Source organism: Melopsittacus undulatus, chromosome 6, assembly GCF_012275295.1.
Source record: "Melopsittacus undulatus isolate bMelUnd1 chromosome 6, bMelUnd1.mat.Z, whole genome shotgun sequence".
In the NCBI taxonomy this organism is placed as follows: Eukaryota; Metazoa; Chordata; class Aves; order Psittaciformes; family Psittaculidae; genus Melopsittacus; species Melopsittacus undulatus.
The window spans coordinates 37131282-37145522 of NC_047532.1; the positions used below are offsets into that span (position 1 = coordinate 37131282).

General features: G+C 41.3%; 1 protein-coding gene across 1 annotated transcript; it reads right to left on the reverse strand.

Annotated features, from left to right (window-relative positions):
- Positions 1-480: 480 nt before the first annotated feature.
- Positions 481-13922, reverse strand: CCNL1 (cyclin L1). The gene is made up of 11 exons (XM_013130927.3): positions 13599-13922; positions 13325-13399; positions 12980-13089; positions 6701-6821; positions 6260-6324; positions 4827-4926; positions 4588-4692; positions 4215-4356; positions 2503-2614; positions 2257-2355; positions 481-1274 (listed from the first exon to the last, which is right to left on the reverse strand). Exons 1-11 carry the CDS (start codon positions 13863-13865, stop codon positions 926-928), a joined length of 1545 nt encoding a protein of 514 aa, XP_012986381.2. The 5' UTR covers positions 13866-13922; the 3' UTR covers positions 481-925.
- Positions 13923-14241: the final 319 nt, after the last annotated feature.

Sequence of the window (14241 nt, forward strand, 5' to 3'; positions counted from 1 at the left end):
GCAGTGAGAGGACAAGAGGGAATAGTTTTAAACTGACACAGGGTACATTTACATCAGATAGTAGGAAGTTCTTCCCTGTGAGGGCAGTGAGACACTGGCACAAGTCACCCAGAGAAGCTGTGGCTGCCCCATCCCTGGCAAGTGTTCAAGGCCAGGTTAGATGGGGCTTTGAGCAACCTGGTTTACTGGAAGGTAAACCTACCTGTGGCATGAGCAGCCCCATCCACAGCGGGTCAGATGCAGCAGACAGGGAGCAATTTAACTGTCCAGACACCCCTGCTCTCTTATTCCAACTGTTGCAGAAGTGGACTCAGCTTCCCACCCTGTCCTCAGGGAAGAACAGAACTTTCTAGAGCTTTCCAAGTCTTTAACTTGCAATGGAAGCCCATCAACCCCCCAAATGCGCAATTCATGCACAATGGTCCAAGTGACAGCAGTTAAGAGAACTTAGTGTCAATGTATTTGAAGTCTAACAGGCAGTACAAAAAAAGCTTTATATTTTATTTCATGTAAAAATCTTTTAACACATGCAGACTAAAACCAGTGTAAGAAAGTATCCACCATCATTTAAACAAATAACTATACTTAAATATAAGTGTCTGCAATTGACTTGTATAAAAATAAGGTATGTTTTTTACAGAGATCCATTCTCCAGTTCTTGTATCAATAAACAATACACAACTCTAATACATACAATTTAACCTGATCCTTGTTTGCCATCAATTTGATACTGCTAAGGTTTTATGTGCAAAAGTTGGTAACAGTTTCTTTCTCAAAAAGAAAAAAAGAGCCTTCTACATGTTTTAGAAAATTAGATACTGAGTTTAAATTAATCAAATGTCAATCAGTTCCTTTGTTCTCACATAGAGTCCACTGCTATGTTATTATATACAGGCTTAGCTAGGAGTGGGTGTGGGGGCTAACCTCAGCGCCTATGCCTGCTGTGTCCTGACCGGCTGCCACTGTGGTGTTTGCCCTTGTGGGACCTCTCAAAGGAGCGGGATCTCTCACGTCGCTCTCTGTGGTGTCCCCGCTCATGCCGGTGCTTCTTGGCAGTGTCAGAATGATCCCTGGATTTGCTCTGTGAACGTGAACGGGACTTTTTCCTTTTGTGACCATGTCTATTTGCACTCTTCAGCTCCTCCCTGTTGTGTTTGGTCTTCAGGTGTGGTGAGCTGTGATTGTGGTGTCGGCGAGGGCTGCCGCTGTGGCTGCGGGACCTGCTTCTCGATCTTGAGCTGTATGTCCCAGACAGGCTCCGCCTATTATTGTAGCTTAGGGAAAAGCGCTCGAAGTTAAAACATGTCTTCCACACAGAAGAGAATTACCTTCTCCCACAGGGAGAAATACAATCATTAAGTGATGAATGACAGTGACTGCCTCAGAACATGCCTTTGAATCAAATTCCTTTGAAAACAAAAAGCCCTAAACCAGACCCAAACCCAGAATGTGTCACCTTTCGCAATCGTTCCTCCTCGTTAAGAATTTCCCCTCAATGCCAGACTGGAAAGTGGTTATTGCCTTTTTTCCTTCAGTTATCTGACAGTCAGCAATACTTATGGGAACAGTTCAAGATCCAAGCTGGCAGCTTCCTATTTGGAAGTCAGCCTCAAGATTCTTTAAAAATACCTATATAAAGCCAGTATCTATTGCTGCATCACACTGCAGAGTTCTGCCTTTTCCCCAGCCACTGAAAACAGGAACTGCACTGAAGAGCCCAGATAGCGCATCTTGTAGCGCTGACAGAAGTCACAGCTTTCTTCCAAATGAACCAGAGAGCATAAGATGTGAAACTGACACCTGTGGCACTTCTCACTACTTCAAGGTGGACCACGTTCCACGAAACTTGTTTTAATTTATAACAAATTCCTTGTGAAGATCATAAAACAGGGTAAAACTACCTTACCCTCACTCCATCACAGACTCATGCAGTTAGCATAGTCTGAAGCTTCCATTTTACAGCAAAGCTTTTACAACTAGAACTATTAACAGCACAGCTACCAACAGAACTGTTCCGTGTTAAGAATCAAGAGCCTAAAAAGCCCAACCCAAGTCTCCCAACTTTTGCTGGCCAGCACTTAGAACCTTGTGCGAGGCATCTACAAGCTACCTGGAGTGGCCTCACTTCTTGGAAGTAAAGAGCCCTGCTGAAATGTCCCAGAGAACTAAACGTGACAAAGAAAAAGGATACCAACTCCCAAACCCCCTACCCCTTCCCTGTAACCCCGAGCAACCAAACAAAAATGCACTACTCACTGCCGCCTAGGAGTGTGAGATCGAGACCGTGACTTTGTTCTTGACCTAGATCGACTGGCGCTTCTGCTGCTTCTACTTCTCTTGCTTTCTTTCCTCAAGCTTGTGGGGAGAAGGAATTAAATAGGGTTACACTGCTGAGGTACTCATTGCTTCCATTAAATACCTCAGAAGTAGTTCACTGTACTTCAGCTGAAGAAACAGTTTTTACAGAAGTATTCTTTTAATCAGGAAGAGATTTCTACCTACCCATTGTATGGGCTCTTTGAAGCTTGCTGCCTCTCTTCTGGATCTTTTTTAAGGGTTTTGGTATTCAGAGATACTGGACTCTTGTCTTGAGCTTTTTCTTCTCTCGGGGAAGCTAAGAAATTTAAGTTCAAGATTAGGTATTTTTTTCACACTGTCATAAACAAATCGTATGCTTTATACACCTTTACCAATATTTGCACAAAACTTAAATATGAATGCAACAGCTACTATTTCACTTCAGTTTTCAATTTATAGCACACTCATAGAACAGAACACTGGAATGCAGCACTTGCAGGGAGAACCATCATTTAAAGCCAACTGCCAGAGGGTGAGGAGGGGAAGAACACTGACCTACAAGGTTAAGCAACCAGGCTCATCTGAGATTTCATCCACCAAGGCCTGAGTAGTACAAAAGAAGAGCTGTCCTTACAGCCCACAGATACAAAAATTATTATCTGGACAATTCCCAATACTATAGGAAGAATTTAGACTGAACAGCAAAAATATAGATTTAATTTTTATAGCAGTCAAACAAATATAATAAACAGAAAGCTTATCTGGTTTAGAAGTAAATCTGTCTTTACAGACAGCTGATGGAAGCCCAGAGATGGATTGACCTTGTAATGGAAGAGCTACTATGCAAGCCTGATACTTGCTGACAGCAAGACGGAGGTGCAGCATCAGGACTGAAACCACAGCTTCCTCACTCAGTAGGGATAAGAGGTTTAATACAGAACTACAGAAAGACAGAATTCTGCCAGCTTTCCCTCACTTTGTCAGCTAGCAAGAAGCCTTCTAGAATCCCACCACAGGTCCTGCTTTCATTCTACCTTTTCTAACCTAGGCCCCCCATTTCAATGAAATAAGAAGCTCTCACTGTCTAGTGAGAAATCTGTACTTCCCAGCTTAAAGATCTCTGGAAACTCAGGTGTACTGTTCTTAAGAAGAAGTAACTGCTATAAATACTACTTTGTCAGAACACATTCAGAATAAGCTCCTGAAAAGGCCATGTAAACAAACAAGAGCCTATGCCTTCTACTTTACATACAATCACTGGACCAGTGCTCACAGCAGCCTTCAAATTTCACAGGTGGTTTACAGAGCAATAGGATTTTAAGAGGTAAAAGCACCAAGACAAAACTAACTGTTCTTTATCAATAGAGCTCAGATTTATTGGCTGGTTCAAGATACACATTACACCAATGTGCTCCCGCTAATGCCAAGATGGCACCATAACTTTTGCTTCTCCATTTCCTGACCACAAGCTGTCTTCCTTCACTGCACTTAAACACTTGACAAGTACATTAAAAAAGGCAGAGAAATCAATTTTCAGAGACAGATGTTGCAAAAGGAACCAGAAAGACTATTGTGACATCCCTCCTCACAGATTAAATCCAGAAGGGCTCTTCATAACACAGTAATGTACAATATACTCCTGGGTCTGGACATTTTCATAATTATCTTAAGGGTGCTTATTTATATGTCCCTCTCCCATCCATGGAAGAATGGAGTGTAACATCCCTTTCACCTCCAATTTGCTGTTTCAAGGTATTGAAAACAGTTTTATAATTTGTTCTGTGAGAACACCTGAATTGTTTGACAGCTCAAGAAGCAAGCCTTCCTCCCTCTCTCCCCCCAACACCCTGTGATGCATATTTAGAAGACCTACCAAACAGTATTATGCAAGTTTCTGCTAAAAAAAATATACTTACATGGTTTTGATGCAGGAGAAAAGCCACCCAGTGTTGAGAGTGCTGGAGTTCCATCTGGATTTAAACCTTTTGCCTTTAGTTTAGCTTCCTGTAGTGCCATTTTTCTCTTTTCTACTTCTTTATCCAGAAATTCATAATTGGGCTGTTGAAGTAACAATGTGGTAAGAAGCTGAACTAATGCAATTCATATTTCCATCTCATTTGTGAAAAATACTCTATTATCTTTTAATCATACATCCCATAATGCGACTACCATAATTTGTTCTAACACTTCCCCCTTACAGGAGTAGCCTTTCCAACACGCTTTCACAGCCATGAGACAGCCCAAGCTGCACTGATTATTCAGTACGAAAAACAAACATCTTGAAGTTACCTTCTTTCTGGTATAGAGCTTGAGAGTTGTTAAGCATATCTCCTGAATGTCCTCTTCTGTGGTGCCAAAGAGGAAGAACCAGTGAGGACGAGTAGGTAGTGGAATCTGAGAATAACACAACCACAACCTTAACAACAGAGATTACAGACCAGGCTTTTTTCAGTATTTTCATTAATTTTCTTGAAACTAGATTACTTGCAATCAAAGGCAATGCTAACTAAAGACAGGTGAAGACTCACCTGCAGAGCTCTAGCAGCAAGATAAATACAAGCACATGCTATAGTCTCTGGCTGAAAGCGAACAAACACATTTGTTCGAAGGCTGTCATTCATGTAATTCCTACAACAAAACAAAACAATAATTATGAAAGGTTGGATCTCCAGTTTATATCTTTTCATTTAGATGATAACAAGGATATCAATACTGGAGACTCAATTGACTTTATTATTTTTTCTGTTATTATATTTAACACTTGGTTTCTTTTGAATTATTGTATTTGATGCTTACATTTGTTACTTCTGTAACAAACTGTGCACCACTGCAATTGTTTTGAAACCCCGATGCAAGTAATAGTATGTCATGACTACTTCCTAGGTAGGTTACAATGTGAAGTGTCCACTGAATTAATAATCTAATATAGTACCTTTCATCTGTCCAGCTGTTTGGTTTGAACACCAATGATCTTGTATTTAAAAATCAGTATGTTTAAAATTCAAATGCAAGCACGAAAGCATGGTATATTTTTAACCTACCATTTTCCAAAGGCTAGATGCAACCTATAAAGTTCGTAAAACATTGCATTTCAATCCTACACGTGCCTCAAGTCACATTAACTTCATCCAGAGAAAAGCATCCAATTTGCTGAGTGTTGGAAAAAAAGCCTGCAAGTTAGTAATGTGTTTCCCACTTCACTAAGCTACTGTTCTTTCACCATGGTGGCACTATCAAGCAATACATGCCAAGAGAGACATTTAAACAGCAAAGACCTCCATCGGTTTCTAAATTACTGTGCTACAGGAAAGAAAGGAACAGCAGTCAGTAAGTATTGACTCTACAGAAAACCATGCCCAGTATGGCTTCTAAGAGAACATGCTGCATGCACTGCAATTTTCTTTTTTAACTCAAGTTTAGCCAAATGCTAAATCAACTAAACAAATGCTGGCAGAATTCTACCCAATGTGTCCTTTAAATACACTACAGCATACAGTAGCTAGGCAATAAATACATTTAGAAACATTTTTAACAGTTACTTCTAAAAACAAATATACAAATCCTTTTGACACCCAGACAGAACTAGAAGATGCTGCCGGATGGATATGGACCACTTCAGTGAATCTCGGATGAGAGCTTGCACTGGGTTGGCTGGAGAGAAGGGCAGCCAAACAGGCCATCCCCAGGTCATGGGCTGAGGTGCAGAGGACAGAGCTCTATGACTTACCATCATGGACTACCCTTTAATTAAAGAGTAGAAAAAAGAACAAAGTTAAATTGAGTTCTCCATTACGACGTTGGAATCAAGCCATGAAAATAGTAAGCAGAAACAAGCACTAAAATATTTTAAAAGCATAGATTTGTGTAATAACTTACATATCATTGCTTTGCATATGGATCATCAGGCTTGTTTTTTCTGCTACTATTTTCCTGGCTGGGAAAAGAATGGAAAGTAACTTACCAGGCTGTCTGTACCAGGGTTTGGTTACGTTCACATTCTAAAACTTGTAAATACATGACAATGATCTGAGGAATAAGGGGAAGAAAAAAACAACCCAAAACTCAGTTTTAGTATATAAAGCAACAGTATAATCAAACAGTATTCCAAAACAATTGTGTCTCCTCCTTTTCCAAGTACACACTATAATCTCATATGTCAGCCAATCATGTTCACGCAATTCTTAATATTATTACTTTTCTATGATTTTCAAAACCAGCCACTTTCAACACTTCCCAAGGAAACAATTTCTACCAAAGCCAATGACTATTTGCTCAAGCACTCCACCAAAAGCATTCAATGTAACTGAGAAGAAATCAGGTCATTTTTTATACCTGCATTTCTTGCTCCACAGCTCACAATCAAAGTAGAAAAATATTTACAATATTATTTTTGAGAACTCACCTTATGTGGATGCTTGACATGAACACAAAATCCCAACTCCTTCAGTACCCTTCTTTCTGCTTTGATTACTTGATTTTTGGTGTTTATGTAGTTCTGATCAAGTATCAGGGGGCTTGGAGTCCTATAGTTTGCAAGAAATAAAATCAAAACTGTTTTGCATATCCAAAACCAGTGTCATCTCTGTTTTCCCTTCCAACCAACTAATGGCAACAGAAACCTGTTTTCAACTCCTGCAAGCAAGTTTAAGCATTAATCTTGTGCTGTCCAAGTTTAGATCCTGCTTTTGAGTACCTACAGATTAGATGGCCAAAATAAAGAATAAAAAAAAATCTTTGGCTACTGTGTATGACAGCTACTCTGGTCCAGCTGTTGGAACAAAGTCAACTTTACACTGAAGATCTCAAAGAGCCTTTGCACTTCATGACAGAGATGAAAAAGGCATGTGATAAAACTACCTTTGCTAGGTAGCTCTTCGAAGCAAAAGCTAGAACGAGTTGGGTTGTTTTTCTGACATTAAAAGTAGCAAGCTTGTGCCTTATAAATCGCAGCTACCTACACACTGGAAGACATGATTATTCCTATCTCCTGAGAAGACAGCCCTGCTTCTGTGATCTACAAGAAGCCTAGTAAAGAAAGGAATTTAACCTCTGAAATGGTGGCAGATCTGCCTGTGGCTCTGAATGCTGCACCCCCTAACCAGTAGATATGTCACTTGTGCTACTTGCGTTTGCAAACCAAGAGCTCATTTCACAAAGATTTCAAAGCGTAGCACTATTAAGTCCCAGTTCCTTCCAGATGCAACACTTGAACTCTCTGAAGCCTTTTTTTTTTCAAATGTTAACCATTGTAAGCTTCACACACAAGTGTCACACTCCATTCTTTGTCCATGCTTAGACTTGACCTTTCAACGTTCCACACTGTGCATCTTAATCTACTTCCTCCTAGAGACAAACCAGCTTTTCCCTCTATTTGTAATATGCCTCACATTCCACATATTTTCCAATGCAGAAGAATGTTTCTATGACTAGTTACACACTAATAAACCACAGTTTGTTTACATGATAAACCTAGCACACCCCAAGCACTGGTGACAAATTTATTTCACATTACCTTGGAAAGAAGGAAAAAAAAGCAAAGTGGATAAAAAAAAAAAAAAAAAAGGCAAAGCATTTTGTCTGTTTTATCAGACACAATGTTTCACTACTAACTTGTCTTTTTTTTGAATGAATGTAAGTTCCACAGGTGGATCACACTTCTGTCCCGTGCTAGGTCACACATAGTATAAGAAAGCCCACTCAATGCCCCCTAGGTTTCCACCCCAGGAAGAAAGGGTCCATTTTATTACAAGCTTAGCTGGACAGCTTCCCAACTTCAAAAATCAACAATTCATGCTGACTCCTGCAGTCACCTGGAAGGATGCTCATTACCATTGGCGAAAGGATAACAAGCTAGTCACTTCACTAACAAAAGCATCATGTTGTATAGCCTGGCACCTGAAACATGAGCTCCCTCTACTCTTCCCAAGGAGTCTGATGTGAACTACCGCATTTTCTTGGTGCCAGGAAGAACCTACCATTCAAGTACACACCCCACTGCTACTGTCTCCTAAAAAAAAAACCAAAACCAAAACCAAACTAACCAAAGTATTTTTCTGAATTACATGAAAGTAACTTCTTTGGTGAAGTGTTTCGCTCATCAGGCCAAGTTTGCAAAGTTGTGATTTCAGCTACTCTAAATATAACCCACTCGGAATACAGGGTTTGTTTGCTTCTGCTGATCTTTTCCATAAACTGGCAAAGAGTAACCTTTGAAGCTTCTTTATGGTAGCCTCTCAACCAAGTTTTAGTTTTACCTGATCACTCCAGCACTACAAGTGCTGTCTGAACACAAAGCTCTGGAGTGGGAGAGTAGAAAAACCAAGATGAAGTTCTTCTGATTCACTTCCAATTGATTTCAACTAACTGGATTTTATAGTAACATTTCTTCCAATGTTGCTTTACACAATTTTACCAAGAGATCATTGGCAGTAACAGGATCTGCAAGGGATCATCCAGAGCAAATTTATGTGTCCAGGCTCAGCTTATATTGCTAACATAACCCTTCATCAGAGGCAACAAATCTTGAATGAAACAGTTAGGGCAGCTATGGCTTCCAGTCTTAAAAAAAAAAAAACAACAGACCAACAAACTGAAACCCAAAACCCAACACCACTGGGACAACATGACTGCACAGGATCATACAATAACCTGCCAGAGTGTATCTTCCATGTGTCTTTGCATTTTCTGAAATCTATGTAAGAAAGTATTATGAGAACACGGTCAGGTAGCTTGAAGAGCAACAATAAAGACTGAGACTTACTGCACAAACAGTTCATAACTTTGGTTAGACATGTTCAACAGCAAAGCAGTAAGAAACTCAGAATTATGACACTCAGAAGTGTGCTTTACGATTTTGTCCCATGTTAGCTGGTCACTTACGACACACAAGTTCTAAGTATCTACAGATGTAAGGAAGCCACGAAATCACTAGTTTATACAGACAGTATTTCAAACAAATGCAGCTTTTTATCAACTTACACAAAAATAAAAATCTGCAGAAGACTTTATTTTGCTCCTTATTACCAGCAAAATCAGGCTCCCCAGTAAGATTTACCAACTGAGTACTTTTGCCATAAACTCCCAAAGTGTTGATAGACGTAATCATATAGAAGTTGGAAGTTTCAGAAATTTCCCATTGGAAAACTAAACTTTCTATTGAGAAAAAAAAGAGGAACTTTGCTACTGCATTTGCTGCACTTTGCTCTCAGTCCAAGTAGCAATTATGTTAGGTCTAAGCAGCAAAGCACAGAAAAATACTTTTTAAGTATATATGTAAGATACAAACTTTAAGCCCTTTGTAGCCAAGTAGTATTATATATTCTTGCTTTGAATCTGTTCTTACAGATCAGCACTAAAGCTCCAGGCAAGACTTTTGATCAGAGAGCTCACAAAGCCAGTCAGTCTAACACCTGAAGTCGCAAACTTCATCGGGATTCAGAGATTGTGTAACAACTGAAAAGTTTAACACATATTATGTGTTTGCAACAATAAAACAATTACATATACCTGACAAAGGAGACCTAAGTCAAACACAGCTAGAGCTTCATTTGATGTAATATTAAGATTTGGTGTCTTTGGAATGCCTAGTACTTTAGAGAAAATGTGCCTTCCATGTAGTTTTGTTCGTAACGCAGAGTACTTCTGACAAGTACAGTTTAACAGCAGCGTCTCGTTTCAAAGACCAGATCCTCTCTTATGCCAGCCAGTAACACAGAAGAAACAAAGTTCTATATTTGTCTCCAACATTGTAAATACAAGCACTGCAGATTTATAGACCAATTTGAAGACCATCAAGTAGTGTGTATGATTAACACAGGCTACTTCCAACCCAACTGCATGAATCTGTTTGCTGCAACAGAAAAACAGCTGACTGAGCATCTCAAACCAACATTTGTGAGATTATACAATGACAGGAGTCATATTTGGTTCCAGTCTCACAGGGACTTTCTACAGCTTTAAGGCACATTTAAGTTAAATTAAATCAACTACAAACTACATGTTAAACAGTTGCACTTCATTCAGAACACAGATGTTTCAGGTCACAATTGTTTAAAAAGCAGGGTTTTCATAATACGAGCTTTTCTCCATGCACAAAAATATTTTTACATGCAATACTAAATGACATATGCTCGTGAAAGATCCAAAAGGAAATATACTTGTCCAAAACACTTTTTAAGCTTTTTCTTACTTTTTAGCATTAGAAATACCACCTAGCAGTAACTCAGTTCACTACATGTCTTACAGAAAGACAATTCCAATGCCATTCCCAGTTCTGCAAACACATACATGTAAGGGACTGCTTACATCATAACTTATATAAAAATGGCTTTACAAATTCAAGTCTTCCATATCCATGTGAAGGCATGAATTCAAACTGCAATTATACAGAGCCAGAAAGTAGAACTGAGAACCCAAAACTGTGTAAGAGAAAAAGCAAGCCTACTCAAACTACTCAAACTTCATGTGCAGGTTAAGAGCTTCAGTTAACAGAAAAGCTAGACTACAAGTGAGAAGTACAGCAGCCTAACTGATAGTTTCAGTTCTGGGTTGTGTGTGAGAAACTAGCTATAGCCTAAGTGTTAGCTTCAGATAAAAAAAATAAAAAATAATTAAGCTAGTATTCTAAAAACCTGGACAGCAAAGAAAAAAGCTTATAACAAGATACAGGAGTTCTTCCAAATGGTTCACCAGCGGCCAACCTGTTAGTCCCCCGATTCCAGTGACCTATTCTCAGAGCACTGGCTTCTCCTTGGGGATTTTCGATACTTCACTCACTGTTGCCATGACGACAGCTTCATCTTTATGTACCACTCCACATCACCCAGGCTTTGGTAAATGTAGCTGGTCGCTGTATAGTCGGTTGCAAGGGAAAAAAGAGTTGAAGTTAATAACGTGTACAAATGATATAACTGTAATCTTGTAAAAAGTACAGAAAAATGTTTACATCCTGTTTAAAAGAAAAAGCAAGTCTGAATGTCAGACTTTAACATTTTTAAGATCAATTTCATGCAGATTCACTCAGAATCTCAGAGCAATACCCATTTCTCCAGAAAATAATGGGTAGAAGTGCACGATTTCTCTTGACATGATGCATTTTAGACACCATGTAACATGCACAAGTGACATTCTGATTTGGAACAGGCTAGCTGGAAAGATTCAAGTTCACAGGTTAAGTTCAGTTCCACTGATCCTTCACACACCACCAAGAAACAACTAATTGGTATTCTCACTGCAAAGAAAAGCACTGCATATGATTAATTAACCTTAGCTGCCTGGATCAAAGCCAAAACATTACAAACCACTGAGCCAGCTTCAATAATTACCAGACTCTCTTATAACCGCAGTAACAAACAACACCACCAAATTCACATTCACCATAACTTCACACAATTCTCACAAGGCCATCAGGTATAACAACTTTAAATAAAAAGAGAGAGAACAAAGCTAAATGCCAAAGCATAGCACCGAATCATTCTTGTTTTAATCTAAAACTAACTCAGAAAACAAGCACAAGGCAAAAGTTTTAGATTCAACAGAAGCATAACCAGGATAAAGACACCACGAAAAAGCTGGCTTCCCTAACAGATTTCTACTCTGCTCCTCAGAAATGATTACACAACACCAAAGTTTATATTCCTGCTGTAACCTGGTGATTCAGAGCAAAAAAATTAAAGTGAACTTAAAAACATAGCTGAAGACAAAATCCTCTGTGTAACCATGGATTAATTTAAGCTTTAAGCAACCAACCATGAAAAGGAAAGCTACTTCATCACAGCTGATGTCTCCAATCAGAGACTCTAATACTGCCGCATGACAGGTTCAACAGCAACTTAGGAAACTCTTTGCCTTAACCATTCCTTGCTCCTTCCAATATGTCATGTTAACTTGCTTCATACATGAAAACATACGTTGCTTTACACACAAAAAAGCAGTATTAGGCACTCACAACTGAGCTCTAACAGTTCAGCAGACAACTATCTAGATCTGCACACAGATCAGGTAAGCTTACACTCCACTGACACAAGCACTCAGCACCATAAAAAAAAAAACACAATCTCACTTTCTGTAATTAAAGATGCTTTCAGCTTCCAAGACTCAATTACACACTAGTTGTTGAAGTGGCAGCATTAAAGCTGCAAAAACTGTAGGCCAAACCATGCCTTTTCTTTCCTAATGCTTTCCAAAAATTCTTTTTCTAATAAATAATACTATCACTGGGGGGAAAAATTTAAGCTTTTCTCTTTCATGCACTGATACGTTATGGGCACCGTGACAAAATCTGGATGGCTACATACTAACAAGAGCAAAACATTAAGCCTACTAACACAGTTAAAAGTCTGGAAAACATACAGCAACCCACTACCTGGTTACTCATACCTAAGACTACCTTCCCAAGACTACAAGGCATCAAAAACCAGTTAGCAATGGACCTAAAACTACAACCACGGACCTAGAGCCGACGCTCATGCCTTGCAGCTATGTAAGTAACAAAACCAGATCTACCTAGTACCCAACACTAACAGTAAAAAACATCAGCATTGAACTGTACTGCCTACACAGAAACCAATGAGCACATCTCAGTTTTAGGTCGTTGAACTTAGCCTAGAAAGACACTGTGAATTGAAAATTGCAGCATACATTAGTGAGAAAATGCCTATATTCATAACGAAGCTAATCTTACCTTTTTGCTCTTAACTGACGTAAATGATGGAACACATTGATCACATCCCTTATACGACGAGGTGCCTCTTCTATCTTGGATGCAAGATTGATGCAGGCCATGGCAACAATCTGAAAAAAAACAGTTTTTGTAAGAAAATTATGTTTAATCCCAGTAAGAGTAGAACTGCACAACTTCAAAAAAAAACCCAAAACGTGGCCTGAAGGCTCGAGGAGAGCAGCCTGTTTGGCGTGTGGCTGGCCAGATACTCTAGTCGCTCAGCACAGGGCCCAGAGCTCTCCACCTCCCCTCCTTTCTCCCTTCCCCCTCCCTCCCTGCTTCTCCGCTAGTCTGTGCCGCGCTCACCTCGAAGCTGTGCTTGACGAAGGACTTCGAATAGAAGAACCGATGAAACAGCACCTGCCCCGTCGCCATCGCCACCTACGAACGCAAAACAGAGAAGTAAGAAGGAGCAGGAATCAGTCACCGGGCCCAACCGCCGCCATTTTGTGTCAGGCACCAGCTGGCGCCGCTACCCCCCCGCGCAGCCGCCACACACGCCCTTCCCGCCGCACCACAATGGCGGCGCCGGCCCTTGCTCCCCCCCCCGCCCCGGGAAAGCCGCGGGACGAACACCTACCTGCGGTAGGCGGAGAAGGATGCCGGCCGCCTGGATGAGCTCGCACCCCAGGATGCGCAAGTCGGTCTCGCACTGCAAGTCCAGGCCGTCCTGCATCGAGGGAGTGGGAGAGAGGCGCTCCTCGGGGATCAGCGAGTGGTCGATAGTGAGCGACACCTCCGAATAGAGCCGGTCACCGATAAGGATGCCAGAGGCGGTGGGAGCGGGCGGGGCAGCAGCTGTTGCAGCGGCGGCAGGAGGGCCCGGGTGTGCGGCAGCTGAGGCCATGATGGCGGAGCGCGTCCGTTCCCGGAGCCGACCACGCACAGACTAGCATGGCCCGGCGCTGTGACGCAGCGCACAATGGCGCGTGCGCGCGGCATGACGGGAAAAAAAAGTCCGGCCGCTTAACGCCAACGCCCGCGCGCGTGGCTGCTACCCCCGCCCCCCTTCCCCCCCCCCCCCAACTCCGAGCGTGCCGGCACCACCCTGTCCCCGTCCCCCCGACCGTCGGCAGCGGAAGGGAGAAAGCGCAGCCCTCGCTCTCCCGGCGGGGAGCAGCGGCCCAGGGAAAGAGTCCCGCGCCTGCAGGTCTCCTTTGGCCAGCGAGGAAGACGCGAGGCCGCTCATGGGCCTGTATGCCCACCGTGGGGAGGAAGCGGCT